Below are 23,302 nucleotides of genomic sequence, written 5' to 3' on the forward strand. Positions count from 1 at the left end.
ACTTCAAAAATTATTTAATTTCTCATGATGTGAATTCTCAGATTCCTGGGTTGTGAAAGGCACGACAGAAATGTAAATTGTTTTTTTTCTTTCCAATCAGGTTTTATCTTGCCAGTTCCACATATCCCACAAAGCTCAATTGGTTATGAATTGCAATTTGTTCTTTATGAAGAGCGGTGCAGAAATCTCCCTTTTGTTTGTTTATGCAATGTGAGCATTACAGGCAAGGCCAGCATTTGTTACACTCCATATAGAAACACAGAAAAACTACAGCACAATGCAGGCCCTTCAGCACACAAAGTTGTGTCGAACATGTCCCTACCTTAGCGATTACTAGGCTTACCTATAACACTCTATCTTACTAAGTTCCATGTACTTATCTAAAAGTTTCTTAAAAGACCCTATCAAATCCGCCTCCACCACCGTTGCTGGCAGTCCATTCCACGCACCCCCCACCCTCTGAGTGAAAAACTTACCCCTGACCTCTCCTCTGTACCTACTCCCCAGCACCTTAAACCTGTGTCCTCTTGTGGCAACCATTTCAGCCCTGGGAAAAAGCTTCTGACTCTCCACTTGATCAATACCTCTCAACATCTTATACACCTCTATCAGGTCACCCCTCATCCTTCGTCGCTCCAAGGAGAAAAGGCCGAGCTCACTCAACCTATCCTCATAAGGCATGCTCCCCAACCCAGGCAACTTCCTTGTAAATCTCCTCTGCACCCTTTCTATGGCTTCCACATCCTTCCTGTAATGAGGCGATCAGAACTGAGCACAGTACTCCAAGTGTGGTCTGACCAGGGTCTTATATAGCTGCAACATTTTCTCACGACTCCTAAACTCAATTCCTCGATTGATGAAGGCCAGTACACCATACGCCGCCTTAACCACAGCCTCAACCTGCACAGCTGCTTTGAGCGTCCTATGAACTCAGACCCCAAGATCCTTCTGATCTTCCGCTCTGCCAAGAGTCCTCCCATTAATATTATATTCCGCCATCCTATTTGACCTGCCAAAATGAACCACCTCACACTTATCTGGGTCTGGGTGCGTCTAACAGTGCAGTTCGGAAATACATTCAGACCAAAGTCTTTTCACAAAAATGGGATCAATGGAGAACAAAAAGAAATTACAACACAGGAGCAGACCCTTCGCCCTCCACACCTGCAACAACCATGCTGCCCGACTGAACTAAAACTCCCTACCCTTCCGAGGACCATGTCCCTGTATTCCCATCCTATTCGTGTATTTGTCAAGATGCCCTTTAAAAGTCCCTGTTGTATCTGCTTCCACCAGCTCCCCCGGCAGCGAGTTCCAGGCACCCACCACCCTCTGTGTAAGAAACTTGCCTTGTACATTTCCTTTAAACCTTGCCCCTCACACCTTAAACCTATGCCCCCTAGTAATTGACTCTTCCACCCTGGGAAAAAGCTTCTGACTATATCATATTAAGTAAGATGAAACATCTTGGTTGAAACATATTAAATCCTGACCTGGCTGGGGGAGAGTCCGTTATCTTGCAGGTTCATCTCCCAGGCTCGGGTAGAGTGAATGATCAGGGCAGCCAATAAGGTTTAACCCAGGCATTGCTTGATGCAATTTTTCAAAGCCATCTCAGCCTTTTGGCTAAGGTGAAGCGTCAGATCGAGCCCATGATAGGATGCAATGCCTGATCTTGTCAGCTTGGATATTCTTTGTTTCCCTCTTGGTGACCATGAATTGGATAATTTCAATTTTTTTTTGGAATAAAAATTTGGAAAAAAAAGATGCTGAAGGGTCTTGACAGGATGGATATGGAGAGAATGTTTCTTCCTGAGAGCACTGAGTACCAGGAGTTTAGGACAGAGATGAGAATGTTTTTTCTCTGAGGGTCTTTAGTCTTTGGAACTCACTTCCTCAAAAGGCAGCAGAAACAGTCTTTGAATATTTTTATGTTCATGGCAGATGGATTGTTGATGTGCAAGGGTGTGAAAGGTTATCGGGGGTACGCGGGAATGTGGGATGAGGTTAAATCTGATCGGCCATGATCTTATTGAATGATGGAGCAGGCTCGAAGAGCTGAGTTTCCTGCTCCTAATTTGTATGTTTGTACGCATCTGAAAAGTGTGTTCATTATCATATGGGGAAAGTGCTAATTGCCCCAGCTGCTGCTCATTACTGTATATGAGAAAAGGAAAACCTTAGTGTGCTTGGTCATCATTGAATTGTTGGTTCCTGTTTCCCAAACTTTAAACCCGACCTCCGAGGCAATCTTCATCTTCAACTTCAATTTCACTTCAACACTTTGTTGACTGAGCAGGCTGACGGTTAGCTCCTTTGTTTTAGACTTAATAAGGTATCAGATAGCAGCATTGTGATATTACCGGTAAGGTGTCCCAAAATCCAGAAGGACCCAAAAACCAACTACATGAAAAGCTGGTGACCTGGGCATCAATTTGAATAAAACCCTTTTATTCTTTATTTTACATGCTAGACCAAGGACTCAAACCTGTAAAATCCCCAAAACTGGCACATGTCTGGTCCTGCGCTGACATCGGGTCTGGTACCATATTGTATTTCTGCGGAGATCAACTGCAGTGGTTGAAGATGGCAGCTCATCACTAATTTCTCAAATAATTAGGGATAAGCAAATTCTGGCCCAGTTAGTGAGATGAAAGCAGCATTCTTCATAAAGAATGAATTGTGATTCATTATTAACTGAATTTCGTCAGATACGTAGAACTGGCACGATAGGAGCTGTTTGGAAAGAAGGAAAAAGGGAATTTATCAGCTCAAAGAGCTAAACAAATACTTTTCAAGTCGGGTTACTGTTTCATTTAGAAAAGTGACAGCCAGTATACACACAGCAATATTCAAATACAACGTTATGATGCTCATATCATAGAATCCCAATAGTGTAGAAGGGGGCCATTTGGCCCATCATGTCTGCACTGACTCCAACAGAGCATCTTATCCAGGCCCACCCCATGCCCTATCCCTGTAATCCTGCACATTTATCCTGCTAATCCCCCTAATCTACACATCTTTTGACACCAAGGGACAATTTAGCATGGCCACTTCATCTAACGTGCACATCTTTGGACTGTGGGAGGAAACCAGAGCACCCGGCGGAAACCCAAGCAGACATGGAAAACGTGAAAACTCCATACAGACAGCCACCCAAGGCTGGAATTGATCCTGGGTCCCTCGCACTGTGAGGCAGCAGTGCTTGCCACTGTGCCACCGTGCTGCCCTGCAATGTCCAGTTAATCTATTTTAATAATAATGGTTGAGTATTAAATAGCCATTTTTCTACTTAATAGTGCCCTTAGAACATTTGAGTTTAATATTTCATCCAAAAGACAGCTCTTCTGACAATAAAGACTCCTTCAGTAATGTTTCAGCTCATCTGCTCCTGGAACCCTCATTCATAACCTCTAGTCTTTATTTATTCGTGGGACATGGGCATCGCTGGCTGGACAGCATTTATTGCCCTTCCCTAGGAGCCCAAGTCAACTTCTGCACAACAGGTTGAGAGTCAACCATATCTCTGTAGCTCTGGTGTCACATGTATGCCAGACCAGGTAAAAACGGCAGATTTCCTTCCCTATAGGACATTAGTGAACAGATAGGTTTTTCCGACAATGACTTCATGGTCATCAGTAGATTCTTAATTCCAGATATTTTTTATTGAATTCAAATTCCACCATCTGCGGTGGTGGGCTTCGAACTCAGGTCCCCAGGACATTAGCTGAGTTTCTGGATTAATAATCTAGTGATAATACCACTAGGCCATCGCCTTCCTACTAATGCACTCAATGTCAATGCACTCCTGACTGGTCTCCTACATTCTAAGGTTTATTTATTTCTTAGTCACAAGTAGGCTTGCGTTCACACTGCAATAAAGTTACTGTGAAAATCCTCTCGTCGCCACACTCCAGCATCCGTTCAAGTACACTGAGGGAGAATTTAGCATGGCCAATTCACCTAACCTGCACATCTTTGGATTTTGGGAGGAAACCAGAGCACCCAGAGGAAACCCACACAGGCACGGGGAGAACATGCAAACTCCACACAGACAGTGACCCTAGCCGGGAATCAAACCCAGGTCCCTGGCTTGTGAGGCAGCAGTACTATCCACTGTGCCACCGTGCCGCCCCTATTACCCTGTGATCATTGACCTACTTTGGCTCCCAGTTAAGCAAAGTAAAAAGTGAATCATAGAAACCCTACAGAAAGAGGCCATTCGGCCCATCGAGTCTGCACCAACCACAATCCCACCTGGGCCTTACCCCAATGTCCCTACATATTTACCCACTAATCCCTCTAACCTACGCATCTCAGGACTCTAACAGGCAATTTTTAGCATGGCCAATCAACCTAACCCGCACATCTTTGGACCGTGGGAGTTTATTTATTATTCACAAGTAAGGCTTACATTAACACTGCAATGAAGTTACTGTGAAATTCCCCTATATGGGTCAATATTTTCACTTTAAAATTCACATCCTTGTTTTCAAAGCCAGGGCCTTCTATGTCCTTGCCCGTCTCTATCGTTTTAATCTCCCCCAGCCCCAAACCTCGCAAGATATCTACACACCTCTAATTATAATTACAGCACTATCGGTGGCGGAGTGTTCAATTGCCCAGGCCCAAGCTCTGAAATTCCCTTCCTACACATCTCTGTCCCTCTATCTCATTTTCTTCCTTAATATCTATTTCTTTCACCAGGCTTTTGGTCATCTGATTTCATATCTCCTATGTGGCTCAGTGCTATACTTTGTTTTATAATGCTCCTGTGAGGCATCTTGGGGCATTTTAGAATGATGAAGTCACTATATAAATATAAGCTGCTGTTTCACCTGAGCATCCGATTTTGTGCTAACCTCTTTGAACCAACAACGTTTTTGTCTTTGTCCTTGTGTCCTTGTGCACCTATCGCTGAAGCTAAGCATGCAGGTCCAGCAGGCAGTAGAGAAGGCGAATGGTATGTTGGCCTTCATTGCGAGAGGTTTCGAGTACAGGAGCAGGGATGTTGCAGGACGTTGGTGAGGCCACACCGAGAATATTGTGTGCAGTTTTGGTCTCCTTTTCTAAGGAAGGATGTTTTTGCTCTTAAGGGAGTGCAGCAAAGGTTTACCAGGCTGATTCCGGGAATGGCAGGACTGATGTATGAGGAGAGATTGACTAGGTTAGGATTGTTTTCGCTGGAGTTCAGATGAATGAGGGGGAATCTCATAGAGACTTATAAAATTCTAACAGGACTAGACAGGGTAGATGCAGGAAGGATGTTCTCGATGGTGGGAGTGTCCAGAAGTATGGGTCACAGTCTGAGGATGCAGGGAGACCATTTGGGACGGAGATGAGGAGACATTTTTCACCCAAAGAGTGGTGAGCCTGTGGAATTCGTTACAGAAAGTAGTTGATGCCAAAACATTGAATGTATTCGAGAGACGATTTGGGATGAATGGGATCAAAGGTTATGAGGAGAAAGCAGGATTAGGCTATTGAGTTGGACGATCAGCCATGATCATAATGAATGGCGGAGCAGGCTCAAAGGGCCAAATGGCTGCCTCCTGCTCCTTTCTTCTATGTTTCTATGTTGAAACAACAACCTTCTGACTCCAGTGAGATTGCTAGCCATTGAGCCATGGCAAACTCTAGAGCATGGCGGTCAGGAGCTGCAAGAGGCAGGGTACACAGCAAGGAAAAATATAATTCTACCTCCTCTTAGTACCTCCAGTTGCTTTATTCCTTAATCATGCCATCAGAGAGATTTCACACTGAAATGTTTTGTTACAGATCCCAATTTCTTCAACATTGTGTGTCTGCCCAGCTTTGTTTGTGTTCCCTCTTGATTCACAAGAGAGCTTTGAAGTGTGTTTGTAGTGTATGTCCAAAAAGGAAAGCACTTGCAGTCTTATATTCCGTTTATTATTTTCTTTTGTTAGGCTTTAAGTGTTAAACATGAAATCCAAGTAACATTGCATATTTATGTCCACAGCCAAAAAGGAGCAACAAGACATGAATGACAGCAAAACAACGCAGAAGAAGAAAGCTAAAGAACTAAAGGTGCTGGATGGCAAAACAGCACAAAATCTATGTAAGTAGATGGAAGGAAAGCACCAGCATTTATTAGTATGCAGCGATATGGATGTGTCTAATCCACCGTTTGTCTCTCTGAAGTAACATCAATAACTTTATTCAGTGACAAAACAAAATAATCAAAACTAGATAAGAGGTTTACTAAATTGAAATTGTTGTTTCTGATGGTAAACTGCTGAAATACGTCCTGTGTAGATTGTTTTGGATTGATCAAATTGCTTTCTGTTTAATCTAAACCCGCATGTGGATTGCACTGTATGTATGCATGATGTGTTTTGTTTTGTATAGCTATCTTCTTGGGTTCTTTCCGTTTACCGTATGATCAAATCAAAAGAGTAATTCTTGAGGTGGATGAGAAGGTTCTGACAGAATCGCTGATCCAGGTAAGTTTTTCCTTTTGTCTGGTTTTATCACAAGTATTAAGAGTGGGATGGATGGAAAGTGTCTAACAGCAATAACTTATCTATATAGTTAGTGCCTTTCAAGTTTCCCATGTGTTGTTTTGAGCTGCATTCATTCAGGCAAGCATGTGGAGCGTGTTCCATCATACTCCTGACTTGTGTCTTTTGAGGTGGCAGACACAATTTGGGGAGTCAAGAGGTGAGCCACTCACCACAGAATTCCCAGCCCCTCTACTCTTTGGGTCTGGGCAGCTCTTCTGAAGAAGTCGAGCAGTGATGTTGTGTCAATGCCTCCAGCAACCATCTTCCTTTATGACTCATGGCTCTTGCCAATGAAGCATTTTTTCCTGACTCTGATAATTCTGATATACCAATGGTTATATGCTGGTCAACTGACCATGGTTACTGTCATGCTTGAGAAAATTTTATGAAGTTTGGCATTGTTAAATGCTACTCAGTTTTGTGGATAATAACGTGAATCTATCTTCTTTTCAGAACCTTGTTAAACAACTTCCTCAGCAGGAGCAGTTGAATGCATTAGCTGAGCTGAAAGACGAATACAATGATCTGTCAGAACCAGAGCAATTTGGAGTAATTGTATGTATTCATTTCTTGATAAATGAGCACATAGTTTCCTGCCATTGTTGTGCAGTTATGCTGCACATATCATTATTGGACTAGCACCACATGGAACTGGGAGACCTCAATTACTTTTGCAGCCCCTGTATTGCTCTCAACCAGTCACGATGTGTTAACTTTTATTCAGTATTGTGTGTAAAGTTACCTTTCCACTCAGCTGCAGTTATGCTACAATCAGCATGTAACATGCTTGTTAATCAAGCTGCCTCTCCTAGTATCACATCTCTTGTCTTTCGTGTGATTTGCATTCTGATTAATCTAATTCCTGAGTCATACTAACAGTTATGCATTGATACTCGAAGGATCTTACATTTGATGCAAAATGGTCATGAAACACGTCCATGAACTGTCAGTAAATGCTAACAAGGGCTTAATTCCCAGACTATGACTGTTGCAAGGAAGCCATGATGTGGATGGTATTAATTGTACTTTACAATGTCACTGAAGGATAACACACGCTGATTCTGCCAAAAGAAAATTGCTGCACATTTCCCTTCTAGTCTTTGGAACGTATCCAACAGAACAGGTTCAGAGCTATGACATTAGATTATTTGAAGCACTGTGGGACTTGACTTCTAGTTCATCACCTTTTATTGCTGTGCATCTTATTTTATCCTAGCATTGCTTGACGGTACATTAATATTGTAAATTATTTCCCTTTAATAAATATGCTCTTTTATAGTGGGAAGATTTGATTCCACGCAAAAAAAACTTTGTAAAACTCTGGGTGTATTGAGAACATAGAACATTACAGCGCAGTACAGGCCCTTGGATCCTCGATGTTGCGCCGACCAGTGAAACCAATCGAAAGCCCCTCTAATCTACACTATTCCAATATCATCCATATGTTTATCCAATAACCATTTGAATGCCCTTAATGTTGATGAGTCCACTACTGCTGCAGGCAGGGCATTCCATGCCCTTACTACTCTCTGAGTAAAGAACCTACCTCTAACATCTGTCCTATATCTCACCCCTCAATTAAATGCTATGTCCCCTCATGTTAGCCATCACCATCCGAGGAAAAAGGCTCTCACTATCCACCCTATCTAATCCTCTGATCATCTTGTATGCTTCTATTGAGTCACCTCTTAACCTTCTTCTCTCTAACGAAAACAACCTCAAGTCCCTCAGCCTTTCCTCATACAATCTTCCCACCATACCAGGCAACATCCTGGTAAGTCTCCTCTGCACCGTTTCCAACGCTTCCACATCTTTCCCATAATGCGGCGACCAGAACTGTACGCAATACTCCAAATGCGGCTGCACCAGAGTTTTGTACAGTTGCAGCATGACCTCCTGGCTCCGAAACTCAATCCCTCTGAACAACCCTATCAACCTGGGTGGCAACTTTCAGGGATCTATGCACATGGACACCCAGATCCCTCTGTTCATCCACACGACCAAGTATCTTACCATTAGCCCAGTACTCTGTATTCCTGTTACTCCTTCCAAAGTGGATCACCTCACACTTTTCCGCATTGAACTCCATTTGCCACCTCTCAGCCCAGCTCTGCAGCTTATCTATGTCCCTCTGTAACCTGCCACTTCCCTCCACACTATCTACAACTCCACCGACTTTAGTGTCATCCGCAAATTTACTAATCCATCCTTCTACGCCCTCATCCTGGTCATTAATAAAAATGACAAACAGCAGTGGCCCCAAAACAGATCCTTGCGGTACACCACTAGTAACTGAACTCCAGGATGAATATTTCCCATCAACTACCACCCTCTGTTTTCTTACAGCTAGCCAATTCCTGCTCCAAACGACTAAATCACCCTCAATCCCATGTGTCTGTATTTTCTGCAATAGCTTACCATGGGAAACCTTATCAAACACTTTGCTGAAATCCATATACACCACATCAACCGCTTTACTCTCATCCACCTCTTTGGTCACCTTCTCAAAGAACTCAGTAAGGTTTGTGAGGCACGACCTACCCTTCACAAAACCGTGCTGACTATCCCAAATCAAATTATTCCTTTCTAGATGATTATAAATCCTATCTCTTATAATCCTTTCCAATACTTTGCCCACAACAGAAGTAAGGCTCACCGGTCTATAATTACCAGGGTTGTCCCTACTCCTCTTCTTGAACAAGGGGACAACATTTGCTATCCTCCAGTCTTCTGGCACTGTTCCTGTAGACAATGACGACACAAAGATCAAAGCCAAAGGCTCTGCAAATCCTCTCTAGCCTCGCAGAGAATCCTAGGATAAATCCCATCCGGCCCAGGGGACTTATCTATTTTTACCCTTTCCAGAATTGCTAACACTTCCTCCTTATGAGCCTCAATCCCATCCAGTCCAACAGCCGGCATCTCAGTACTCCCCTCGACAACACTGTCCCTCTCCTGTGTGAATACCGACGAAAAATATTCATTTAGTGCCTCTCCTATCTCTTCAGACTCCACGCACAACTTCCCACTATTGTCCTTGACTGGCCCTAATCTTACCCTAGTCATTCTTTTACTCCTGACAGACCTATAGAAAGCTTTAGGGTTTTCCTTGATCCTACCTGCCAAAGACTTCTCATGTCCCCCCCTGGCTCTTTTAACTCCTTCTTTAGGTCCTTCCTGGCTAACTTGTAACTCTCAAGCGCCCTAACTGAGCCTTCATGTCTCATCTTAACATAAGTCTCCTTTTTCCTCTTCACAAGAGATTCAACCTCCTTAGTAAACCACGGTTCCCTCACACGACTGCTTCCTCCCTGCCTGACAGGTACATATTTATCGAGGACGCGTAGTAGCTATTCCTTCAACAAGCTCCACATTACAATTGTGCCCATCCCCTGCAGTTTCCTTCCCCAACCTATGCCAGCTAAATCTCACCTAATCGCATCATAATTTCCTTTCCCCCAGCTATGACTCTTGCCCTTCGGTATATACCTATCCCTTTCCATTGCTGAGGTAAACGTAATCGAATTGTGGTCACTATCACCAAAGTGCTCACCTACCTCCAAATCTCACACCTGGCCTGGTTCATTACCCAGTACCAAATCCAATGTGGCCTCGCCTCTTGTTGGTCTATCTACATACTGTGTCAGGAAGCCTTCCTGCACACATTGCACTGACCCCTCTAAAGTACTTGAACTATAGCTTTTCCAGTCAATATTTGTAAAGTTAAAGTCCCCCATTAGGCGGCACGGTAGCACAGTGGTTAGCACTGCTGCTTCACAGCTCCAGGGTCCCGGGTTCGATTCCCGGCTTGGGTCACTGTCTGTGTGGAGTTTGCACATTCTCCTCGTGTCTGCGTGGGTTTCCTCCGGGTGCTCCGGTTTCCTCCCACAGTCCAAAGATGTGCGGGTTAGGTTGATTGGTCTTGCTAAAAATTGCCCCTTAGGGTCCTGAGATGTGTAGGCTTGAGGGATTAGCGGGTAAATATGTAGGGATATGGGGGTAGGGTCTGGGTGGGATTGTGGTCGGTGCAGACTCGATGGGCCGAATGGCCTCCTTCTGCACTGTAGGGCATCTATGATTCTATGCTTCTATGATTCATAACAACTACCCTGTTACTTTCGCTCCCATCCAGAATCATCTTTTCAATCCTTTCCTCTACATCTCTGGAACTTTTTGGAGGTCTATAAAAAACTCCCAACAGGGTGACCTCTCCTTTCCTGTTTCTAACCTCAGCCCAAACTACCTCAGTAGGCGAGTCCTCATCAAACGTCCTTTCTGCCACCGTCATACTGTCCTTGACGAACAATGCCACACCTCCCCCTCTTTTACCACCTTCCCTGCACTTACTGAAACATCTAAACCCTGGAACCTGCAACAACCATTCCTGTCCCTGCTCTATCCATGTCTCCGAGATGGCCACAACATCGAAATCCCAGGTACCAACCCATGCTGCAAGCTCACCCACCTTATTCCGGATGCTCCTGGCGTTGAAATATACACACTTCAAACCACCTTCCTGCCTGCCAGTACACCCCTGCGACCCTGAAACCTCATCCATGACCTCACCTCATTTGGATTTCCTCCTGTGCTCTGTACTGGAAAAATTTGAGCAAATGATTTTATTTCCTCTTCGTGTGAGTGCTTTTTGATGATGTGGTTCATGAAAATCGATACTTTGTATTTCAATGTGCGTCAGCCCTGCCTACCATCCAACTCCTCTTGTTAGTGGATTTGATACTCTGACTTTCAATATTATATTGACCAATTATGCCTCATTTTGCTTTCTGTTATAATTCTGGACCAGACCCCCCCAAGTACTTGGTTCAATCTGATTAGAGACCAGTAATTTTTGTTTAAGGTAGACAAAGTTTAAACTTGAAGAACTTAAGTTTAAGTTTATTTATTAGTGTCACAAGTAGGCTTACATTAACACTACAGTGAAATTGCTGTGAAAATCCACGGCGATGTATCACTCCGGCGCCTGTCCGGGTACACTGAGGGAAAATTTAGCATGGCCAATGCACCTGACCATAAGATAGAGGAGCAGAATTAGGGTATTCGGCCCATCGAGTCTGCTCCACCATTCAATCATGGCTGATATGCGGCACAGTGGTTAGCACTGTTGCCTCACAGCCCTAGGGACCCAGGCTTGATTCCCAGCTTGGGTGACTGCGGAGTTTGCACGTTCTCCCCGTGTCTGTGTGGGTTTCCTCCGGGTGCTCCGGTTTCCTCCCACAGTCCTAAAGACATGCTGGTTCGGTGCATTGACCATGCTAAATTCTCCCTCAGTGTACCTGAACAGTCGCTGGAGTGTGGTGACTAGGGGCTTTTCACAGTTACTTCACTTCAGTGTTAATGTAAACCTACTTGTGACACTAATAAATACACTTTAAAACTTTATGATTCTCATCCCCATTCTCCTGCCTTCTCCCCGCAACTCTTGATCCCCTTATGATTGATCAAGAACCTATCTATCTCTGTCTTAAAGACACTCAATGACCTGGCCTCCACAGCCTTCTGTGGCAATGAGTTCCACAGATTCACCAACCTCTGGCTGAAGAAATTCTCCTCATCTCAGTTTTAAACCAGCATGTCTTTTGGACTGTGGGAGGAAACCGGAGCACCCGGAGGAAACCCACACAGACACAGGGAGAACGTGCAGACTCCACAAAGACAGTGACCTAAGCCGGGAATCGAACCCGAGTCCCTGGCGCTGAGAGGCAGTGGTGCTAACCACTATGCCACTAAGAGAACAAGACACTAAATTCCACAGTTTTGAGCAAATGAAAGTAACCTTTAATATACAAGGTCAGAAAGATAAAATTATTTAAAATATCTATCTTGTACTCTGACATTCAGCATTAATATGAGATATGTGTGAATTAACAGGCAAACTGTGGTTGAACACAGCACACTGTACAATAAATAGCAAATGTGACTAGACAGATTCCATGGATTTCTAAGGAGAGCAGATTTCCCTAAAGAATGCTAGTGAACCAGATGGGTTTTTACAACAATTGACAATCATTAGACTTTTAATTCCAGATTTTTATTGAATTCAAATTTCAGCATCTGCCATGATGGGATTACTGAGTTGGATGGTCAGCCATAATAATAATGAATGATGGAGCAGGCTAGAAGGACTGAATGGCCTACTCCTATTTTCTATATTACATACTGAATTGAATAAGGCATTCCATTGATGATTTTTCAACAGTTTCTGTAGCGTAGAATCTTTCACTGTTACTTTTGTAAATGCTAACATTTGCATTGCACAAAATGGTCCAGATTAATTTGGAAAACATCTTCAACTTCAATGGCAATGAAATCAGCTGGTAGTTCTAGGGCGGCATGGTGGCATAGTGTTGTCACTCAGCGCCAGGGAGCCGGGTTCGATTTCCAGCTTGGGTCACTCTCTGTGTGGAGTCTGCACATGCTCCCCATGTCTTCATGGGTTTCCTCTAAGTGCTCCGGTTTCCTCCCACAGTCCAAAGATGTGCATGTTAGGTGGATTGGCCATGCTAAATTGCCCCTTGGTGTCAGGGGGACTAGCTAGGATAAATGCATGGGTTTATGGGGATAGGGCCTGGGTGGGATTGTGGTCGGTGCAGATTCGATGGGGCAAATGACCTCCTTCCGCACTGTATTATTTTGTGATTCTATGATGATCTAAGGATATATCTTTTGTTTTTGCTGGGTTAGGCTATTTACCAAGGTGACCATCAAGTTAACTGGCTTGTACCTAATTTCAAATTGAACCTTGAATCTTTACGAAGATGTCATCTTGGCCTTGCACTGGTCAGTGATTTTTGCCAAATCATCTCCAGTGGTTTGCGGTGGTTCTCGACCATAAATATTTTGCTATGAGATGGGTATCAAAACGCACGATTCCAAAAGCTAAAGCTATTGTTGGAGTGGTTGAGTTGCATTGTGGAGGGAGATTTTGAAGCAACTGCAATCAGTTTGCCTTTTTGAAGTATGCATGCTCCCATACCTTTCTGTGAGGTATCTATCACAGAGATAGTTGTTTCCCTAGGATCATAAAAATTGCAATGTTGACAGTTATGATGTTTCAGTGCTTCACATAGGTATTGGTAGTCTTTGTGTCACAAGATAGGCACAACCTTTCTCAACAATCCTCACAGCAATTAAGATTTTTGAGCGAAATTGGGAATATATGGAGACAAACAATTAGAGGCATAGACTTCGTTGAAGGTCCTTATTTTGAGGCGTCAACATGGCTTTAATATCCTTTACTTTACTTGGATTGGGATGTATGCCAACACTGAAATAAATAGAACTGAAGAAATTGATCTGCTGCATATTGATGTCAGATTTCAGATTGTGGTACACCAATCCTTCATTCTGTGTTGCTTGCATCAATAAGTGCAGATTATGGTCATGTTCTTGCTTTGCTCTTCCCACAAAAGCAATGTAATCTGCGATACAGATGCATTCTGGTACACCTCATGTAATCTAGTCCATGTGCACTTGAAAGAGATTCTGGCTAACAGACTGAAAGGAAGTTGTTGAAAACAGTACCATCTGTATGGGATGTGAAATGTCATAAACTCTTGCAACTTCTCTGTGAGATGTACTGACCAGGAACCGTGCTTGGTATCAAGCTTCGAGAAGAATTTTGCACCTACAAATCTCAGCTTTAGCCTGTAACAAAGATGTGATGTTGTTGTATTTTTATGTTTTTCCTTCTCAGTCACAATTAACCACTTTGTCCTTTCTAATGCCAGATGAGTTCTGTGACCCGTCTGAGGCCCCGGCTAAACGCAATTCTATTCCTGCTCCAGTTTGATGAGCAGGTGAATAACATTAAACCAGACATTGTCTCGGTGAAGGCAGCCTGTGAGGAAGTGAAGAGCAGTGAGAATTTTTCCAAATTGATGGAAATTATTCTGTTGGTGGGAAACTTCATGAATGCAGGATCACGGAATGCCGGAGCATTTGGCTTCAGCATCAGCTTCCTGTGTAAAGTAAGTTCTATCATCAAAATGTGATTCCTGTATTTAGTTTTATCAAGTGGATTCCTTGAAAAGTTTGGTATCAAGAAGAAAGATGGACTTTCAATGATAGAATACCTTTCACAATCTCAACAATGTCGCAGTGCTTGACAGCAAATTAAGTATTTTGGAATGTAGTCACTTGTAATTTAGGGAACCACAGCATCCAATTTATGTGCTTCCACAGACCAGCAAGGTGGTCATGACTGGACAGTCTATTTTTGCAGTGATGTGGCTTGAGAGGTATCTATTGACCAGGTCGACGTGGAGGATTCTCCCTTTGAAAATCGTGCCAAGGAATCTTTTACATCCTCTCAGAGGGCACTTTGGGAATTGGTTTAATGCGCATCCAGAATATGATATCTCTGACAATGCAGAGCTCCCTCAGTATTGTACACGAGTGTCAACCTCGATTTTGTGCTCAAGTCTCCACATTGCAATTTGAACCAACAACTTTGTGACTCAGAGAAGAGTACCAGCGCTGAGCTACAGCTAAAACCTAATGCAATGAAGTGATCCAATAATGAGTAATAATAACTAGCCATTGTTGAAGTTCAATTGAATTTCTACTGACATTTGAATTGAAAGTGATGGCCATTGCAACAGCACCTTTGATTACCAATATATTTTGAACAACTAGTTAAGACTTCAATTAAAATCATGCCCGTCTTTATTTTCTGTGTTTTAGGTTAATTTTTATATAGAAACTAAAATGAGTTGAGATTTGTGTGGCAGGATTTCACAATGGTTAAATAGATTCTCACCACTCCCTCTTGCAGCTCTGATCACATTCTCCTGTGGTCTTCAGACCCACTGTTTCATTTATTTTCAGACATCTATTCAAAGAATACCCAGTTGTATGATGTATTGACAGCTGTAATTCAGTGTTACTGCCTTCCCTCTTATAAGGCAAAAATGTAAACCACCGATTACTGTGAAGAAAGAGAACCACAGTTTTGAATCAAGCCTTTAATGATCCTGCTTAACACCAGCATTCCACTCCCAGTAAGGATGCCAAGGCAAAAACTGGTAAAGAATACCCGATTTCCCCACTTTATCTTGCAGTTTGCTGCCTGGGCTCTTTGGATGAGACGTCCCTTCACATGGACATGCAGTCTTTCTAGAAAAGAAAGAGAACAAGAACCAATGCAGGCATTGCAATCAAAAACAAAGAACAAAACAACACAGCCAACCAAGCCTGCGCCAATACACAGTTTCTATCTCTCTGTCTGCCTCCCATTCATGTGTCTATTGTCAATCAAAAATCTGTCTAACTCAGCACTGAATATATTCAATGACCCAGCCTCCATTGCTCCTTGGAGAAGAGAATTCCAAAGGCTAACCATGCTCTGAAATAAGAAATTCCTCATCACCTCCATCATAGATGGGAGACTTCTTATTTTGAAACATCCCCTCTAATTCTAAATTTCCCTCCAGGAGAGGAAACATCCTCTTGGAAAGAATTAACTTGTTAATGCCACTTCCCTGCCCTAACCCTGGATTTTTTTTTTCTTTTCAAGTGTGTACATATATATATATATAACTACATATATTTTGCAAGCTACCATTACGTTGGTTGTTGATGAGTGACTTGACTTTTACAGTTCTGATTTTGTATCCGATTTTGACCATGCGAACGACAGTGAACTCCATTGATGAGGAATCAACTTCTACAAGTTGCCCATTTTAAATTTCATGTCTTAAATTTTAGCATATTAAATAATTAGCTCTGACTCCATTTCTCGCTCTCTTGTCCCGTTGCATTTTCTCTTGATTTCCCAATACATCCTTGCTTGATTAGTCTTTATTTAATAATACAGAGGCGGCTTTTCTGTTTTCTTTTCTCTTTGGTACTTTAGCTGCCAAATATTTCTGCTACTTCATTGCTAAATCCTGTATTTCCTATTCATCAAAGAATTGGTCAGAATTAGGACATTCTATGTATTTATAAGGTGCCAGAATTTTTCCCACGCACCTTTCTTTAAACAGATATCCAGCGTTTTAAACAGAGAAAATGCCTTGTTTTGTGGGCACAATTAATTATGCCAAGAAAAAACATCCTGCCGGAGACAGAATGCTTTTGTACTTCCTTTTACAGGATAGAGGGTAAAAGTGCCAAATAAACAAGTTGGAATTTAACAAAAGATCTAGACATAATAAAAGAACATTCTAAAGCAAAAAGCTTTTAAGGGAGAAATCAAAACAAAAATTGTACCATTTAATGAACACAGTATAATATATATTGCTCCACGCAGTGCATATTAACAATTTGAATTGGCTAAGAAATTTGATCATATGGCACCCATCTGTTTGGCCATTACACAGCCTCCCGACCTTCCAGGAAAAGGCCACACTTTTAACCGAATTGTGGTATAGGCTGATAGGTTGGTTTTTGGATTGCAGAAATTGCACACAGCAGAATGTTGCATTTGAGCTGGGTCCTGCAAATCTTCCATGCCCATTTCCAGTATCATAATACCCAATGCACTACTCAACACATGTAGCATATGGCCCAAACTGGCAGGGAGGTTCCCTCACCAGCAGTATTCGCGTAATCGTGCAGTACTTCCAACCCTATACATTCTTCTGATCAGGGTGCAGGAAAGACAGTGTGTGCACGCAGCGGGTGAGGGAAAGTCCGTGTGTGCATGTGCAGGGTGAGGGAGAGTGTACGTGCGTGCAAAAGAGTGTGCACGCAAGGCAATGCTTTGGCATTCAGGCTGGGGGCGGGGGGGTGTAGAATGAAGCTGAGCACAGGGCCCCACTAACTGTAAATCTGCCTCTGCACTAATGGGAACAGATTTTCCCTATCTATGCCTTATGGATCTCCTCTCAAACTTATCTTCTCCCAGGAAAACAGCCCCCAACTCTCCAATCTATCCATGATTTGAGGGATGAGAAACTTCATTCTGGTGAATCGTTTCTGCACTCCCTTCTTTCCTAAAGTGCAGCACGCTGAACTGGACACAGTGCTCCAGTTGAGGCGTCACTCTCTGAAAGTTTTGCCTGCACTAACAGATGGGGTCATGAAGCTGCCTTCAGGATTGGAAGATACGGGAATCAACTAGAAAGATAGCAAAGAGCAGACACACCTGTTACAGAAAGGTATAAGAGACTATTGCGGAAGAAGCCACTCAGTGGCTATTCAGGAGCACTTGGCTTATATTAACTTTACTCAGAGAACGAAAAACTGTCACTGAACTTGTTACCTGCTGCAGCCATAACTCCATATAGTGGGCATTGTCTATCACTGGCAAGCTCATTGTGACCTTCACAAAAATGTAATCAAATTAAATTCAGCACCAAGCCTCATAAAGAAGTATTAGCATAGATGATCAAACTTTTGGTTAAAATAGTAAATTTTAAGGAGCATTGTAAAGAGGGAAAGAGGTGAAAAGGTGCAGGGAGAAAATGGCCTCTGCAACAGAAGACAGGACCCCCAGTGATGGAATCATTAAAATTAGCACAGATGTCTCAATGTTGTTGAGCTGGAGGAGATTACAGAGATGGGGCACAGAAGGTTTTGGAAATGAGACATTATAAACCAGGAGCCAATGCAAGTCAACAAACGTAAGAGTGATGGATGATCAGGTCTTGTTGTGAGTTAGTATATGGGCAACAGAGTTTTGGTGAAAGATGGGAGATTGCCCAGAAGAGCATTGGAATAGTCCAGTCTAGAGGTAACAAAAGGCGTGGATGATGGTTTCAGCATCTGATGAGCTGAAGTAGGGACAGAGTTGGATGATATGCACTTTAGAGTTCACCACGTGGATAGGATATTTGCCTTGGCTGGTGATTCTAATTAAGGAGGCACATTCTCAGAAGAAGGGGCAAGCCGATTGAGATGGGAGGAATTTCTTCACTCAGAGTGGTGAATATTTGGAATTCTCAAGCCCAGAGAAGCTCAGTTTAGGAGCATGTTCGAGACACAAATTGGTATATCTTTGGAGGCTAATGACATCAAAGGATAGTCAGGAAAAATGCTGTAGAGGTAGATGGTCAGCCATGATCTGTTTGAATGGCAGAGCAGACTCGACGAGCCTAATAGCCTCCTCCCACTCCTGTGTTCCTACCAATCAGGTGGTTGATTTGGAAAGATGCTGTTGAAGCAGTCTTGGTGAGTTGGTGTAGTGCAACTTGTATATGGTGCACACTGCTGCCACTATCTGCAGATTGGACTAATTTGGTGGATGGGGTACCAATCAAGCAAGCTGCTTTGTCCTGGATGGTGGTGAGTTTCCCGATTGTTGTTGGAGTTGCACTCATCTAAGCAAGTGGAGAGTATTCTGTCACACTCCTGACTTGTGCCTTGGTGGTGGGCAAGCTTTGGGGAATCGAGGTGAGTTACTTGTTGCAGAACTCTCAGCCTCTGACGTGCTCTTGTAGCCACAGTATTTATATGGCTGGTCCAGTTCAATTTTTGGCCAATTGTAACCCCCAGGATGTTGATATTTGAGAATTCCGTTATGATCATTGCCTGACACTTTTGTGGCACTAATATTACTTGTCACTCATCAGCTCAAGCCTGAATGTTCTTTGGATTTTTCTTGTTTTTTTCATTTATGAGGTGTGGGCATTGCTGGCTAGCCCAGCACTTATTGTCACCCCTTATTGCCCTTGAGAAGGTGATAGTGAGCTGCCTTGAAATGCTGCAGTTCCCGTGGTGTAGTTGCACCCACAGTGCTGCATGTAGACATTGACTGCTTCAGTATCTCAGGAGTTGCGAATAGTACTGAACATTATGGACTCATCAAAAATCTCCAGTTCTGACACATTATGAAGGGAAGATCATTGATTAAGAAGTTGAAGATGGTTTGATCTGGGACACTATCCCGCAGAACTCCTGCATGAGGCAGAGATGATTGGCCTCCAACCTTCTTCTGTTGTGCTAGGTAACACTCCAGTGGATAGTTTTTCTCCTGCGATGCAGTGACTTCTATTTTTGAAGGGCTCCTCAATGCCGCACTCTGTCAAATGCTGCCTTGATGTCAAGAAAAGTCACCTCTAGGATTCATTCCTTTTGCTTTTTGTCTATATTTGAACCATGGTTGTAATATGGACAGGAGCTGAGTGGCCGTGATAGAGCTCGAAACTGGACATCGGTGACCAGATTATTTCTGAGTAAGTGCCACTTCATAGTACTGTGGAAGACATTTTCATCACTTTGCCTATGATTAGGAGTAGAATGAAGGGATGGTAACTGGCCTTATTGGATTTTTGGATTTAATTTGTGAACAGGACACACCTGGACAATTTTCCACATTGTCGGGTAATGCCAGTGCTTTTGCTTTACTAGAAGAACTTGGCTAGGGGAGTGACTAATTCTGGAGCTCAAGTCTTCAGTACCATTGCCAGAATATTGTCAGGGCCCATAGTCTTTGTAGTATCCAGCGCCTTCAGCTATTTCCTGATATCAAGTGGAATGATTTAAATTGGCTGAAGACTGGCATCAGTGATACTGTGGAGCTTTCCTTCTCCTGATCACATATCAATGACAGCAGCTGCAATGTACTTCTCTGCTGCAGAGTCTGAACAATTGAAGGAACTGCTGATACTCCGTGCAGTGATTTGCACCTACAATATACGTCAGAAACTGTGTTAGAGTTAGAGCTCGAGGAAAAATTGGAAAGGGCTCAAATCACAATTTATTTTCAAAATCTTAGTATCTGGAATTTAATATACACTATATAATGTTCTCTGAACAAATTACTATTCTTCTCCCTCATTTGAGACAGTGCATAGGGTGAAATCTGTAATTTTGCAGCTCCATATTTCTAATCTGTAATTTTAAAGTCTTTACTCGTTCAGCCTACTTTCTCATTGAGTCCATGCACTTTGTGAATTTTGTTTCTTTTGAAGCACAATTTACAAAATAGGTCAGAAATTGATTGTCGAGGTGATTGTAATTAAGACTTCCATTTGCACTGATGCAAACCTGATCCATAAACAACACCAAACTTGGTGGAAACAGCATTTACCTCTGAAAGCTCATCCCTGCTAGTCAATAGTCCTATTGCAGCAGAGTGAATTAGCTCATTGAATCTGTTCGAATGTCCTGTCATGTGAAGATCCCAGAGAACAACTGAATTAAATAATTCGTTCTTCCCATGAAAGGAAAATAACAAACTTGCATTCCACCAAAATTTACAGCCAATGCAGTACTTTTTGAAATGTAATCACTGTTGTCATGTAGAAAAAAACAGCATGCCATTTGCATGCTGCCACATACATGCCATGTGATGACGACCCGATTGTCTGCTTTATTGATGTTGGTTTAAGGATAAATATTATTCAAGACACTGAGGAGCACTCCCCTGCTTTTGTTCAAGGAGTGCCATTCACCCAAGAGGATAAGATGTTTCGCCCAAAAGTTGACGTTTCGCCCAAAAGAGGACATAATAAGAACATAAGAACTAGGAGCAGGAGTAGGCCATCTGGCCCCTCGAGCCTGCTCCGCCATTCAATAAGATCATAGCTGATCTTTTTGTGGACTCAGCTCCACTTACCCGCCTGCTCACCATAACCTTTAATTCCTTTACTGTTCAAAAATGTATCTATCCTTGACATCCTCAATGGTACAGCACTCCCTTAACACTGAAGCATAGCAATAGCCTAGATGATGTCCTCATGACTCTGGAGTAGAACTTGAACCCACAGGCTTGTGACTCAGAGACAGAAGTGCTACCAACAGTGTTTTCATGATGATTGTTAGGAACCCGGGTTCAATTCTGGCCTTAGGGCTGTGTGGAATTTGCACATTTTCTCGGTGTCTGCATGGGTTTCCTCTGGGTGCTTCAGTTTTTCCCATACTCCAAAGATGTGTGGGTTAGTTTGATTGGCCATGAGAAATTGCCCCTTAGCATCCCAGGATGCATAGGTTAGGGGGATTAGCAGGGTAAATATGTGAGGTCACAGGGATAGAGCCTGGGTAGGATGGACAGTTGGGGAGTTGGTGCAGACTCGATGGGACAAATGGCCTCTTTCTGTACTGTAGGGATTCAATGATTAACTTGAAATTAGGTATTTCTTTGTGGTGTGCCATTAAATTGTATAAAACACACTAAGAATGAAAGATCTCCCTAGATAATGCTAGTTTGGGGTCATGTAACACTTTGAATATCCTTGCACAGGCCACATACAAGCTGCCCCCTTAATTATTGCACATTTCAACAACCTACCTAACGGTGCGATGGTTGTACCTCTGCCATATGTCGTGCAGCCGTTCAGGAACATGGCTAGCACCATCTTTCTCAAGGTCAAGTTGGGATAAAGCCCACTCGAGTTGAGGGTTGAAAGGAGTTAATTTCTGGAGCCTGTAACTGAACCTTTGCTGCTGTAACATCATGCTACTTACAGAGGAAAGTTGCAACACAATGAGCTAGAATCATAGGATAGTGCAACCCAAAGGATGCCACTCTACCTATCAAGTCTGCTCCAGTGGTTTTGAAGGATACTTCTGTTAGACTCATGCTCCTCGTCCAGATTACTGAAGTTTCGTCAAGTATTTATCCAGTTCCCCTTTGAAGGCGACTCCAAACCATTTGTTGAGTAAAATAGTTTTTCTTCATGTTATCTTTGGTTCTTTTGCTAAAAACCTTAAATCTTTAGCCTCAGTGACTTTATCCTTCAGTCGCTGGAATCAGTTTCTCTTTATTTATCCTTCCTTCATGATTTAAACACTATCAAATATACTCCTTCTGTGCTCTAAGGAGAACAACTTTTGTTATGTTTGGGCCTTTTCTACAAGTTCTTATTTGTTTTACCTTTGTTAATATGTACTTAATATGTATTGCTTTTGAGAAATTATGACATTATACCAAATGCACCATGTGTACCTGAATTGAAGAACCATTAACAAAATCAACAACAAGTTATTTGGAAACAAGTTTGTGATATCCATATATAGCACGGATGTGACAGGATTACAATCGCAAAATATGATCAATAATGCTAAATAGTCCTGGTCAGCAGAGTTGCCCAGGAATATGCAAAGAGCCGATAATGCTAATTGCTTTACAACACTTTATCTGATCAATAAATCATGAGCTAGGGTTTTTGAAGTAGCCCATTTTATTCTCCTCTGCCCCCTTTCACACTCGTACATCTAAACAAGCAGCCAACTGAGGTGGGAGAGTAACATTCTGGGAATATGCCACCATATCCCTATTGCTATGTTGGATGACATCGACTTTAAAAAGGGAGTGAAAGTCACTGCAGTTGCCTGAAATGTGATTCTGAAGCTGCTTCGAGTGTTTTAAAATCCTTGTTTTAAGACCTCACATTTTGCCATTTTTCACCTTTTCTTCTCATGGCTTTGGACTGTAGTGCAGCATCTTAGGCACCATTTATGCCTCAACTGTGTGTCTAGACAGTGTACATTAACAGGCTATTGAGTGTGGGGTGAGGGAAGATCATTGCAGCCAAACTTGATCTTGCTCTCACCCAGTTATTGCACACCCATGTCTACAATTCCTGCAGAGTGATCAGAAATGGGATCACTAGGCTATTCTCCCTAATTCATGATGCTTACTTCAGTAGCCATCTCCACCCATGCTGCTGACTTACACGCTGCCATAAGCACACTTATATTGCTACTTCAGCAAAACCCGTCATTGCTGTGCTTGTTATTGGGAGACTTGCGTTATAAAGGTGTCACAAAATAGCATTAATACATTTCTGTTTGAGTTGACAAAGCAGTTATTGACTTGGGGTAGAAATGTGCTTTCAATATCTATATTCAGAAGTATCTGCATTTTTTAG

The 23,302-nt window shown here is 42.7% G+C and overlaps 1 protein-coding gene across 2 annotated transcripts in view; it reads left to right on the plus strand.

Annotated features, from left to right (window-relative positions):
* Window positions 1-5,987: 5,987 nt before the first annotated feature.
* The window catches only part of LOC144505626 (protein diaphanous homolog 1-like), a 105,095-nt gene continuing 87,780 nt past the window's right edge, over window positions 5,988-23,302 (plus strand). For both annotated transcript variants that reach the window (XM_078231738.1, XM_078231739.1), the window contains exons 1-4: window positions 5,988-6,082; window positions 6,373-6,467; window positions 6,981-7,082; window positions 14,276-14,515. In XM_078231738.1, the coding sequence (XP_078087864.1) occupies window positions 6,004-6,082; window positions 6,373-6,467; window positions 6,981-7,082; window positions 14,276-14,515 (516 nt within the window). In that variant the 5' untranslated portion in view covers window positions 5,988-6,003. The remainder of the gene's footprint in view (window positions 6,083-6,372; window positions 6,468-6,980; window positions 7,083-14,275; window positions 14,516-23,302) is intronic.

Source organism: Mustelus asterias, chromosome 16 (assembly GCF_964213995.1).
Source record: "Mustelus asterias chromosome 16, sMusAst1.hap1.1, whole genome shotgun sequence".
NCBI classification, from domain to species: domain Eukaryota; kingdom Metazoa; phylum Chordata; class Chondrichthyes; order Carcharhiniformes; family Triakidae; genus Mustelus; species Mustelus asterias.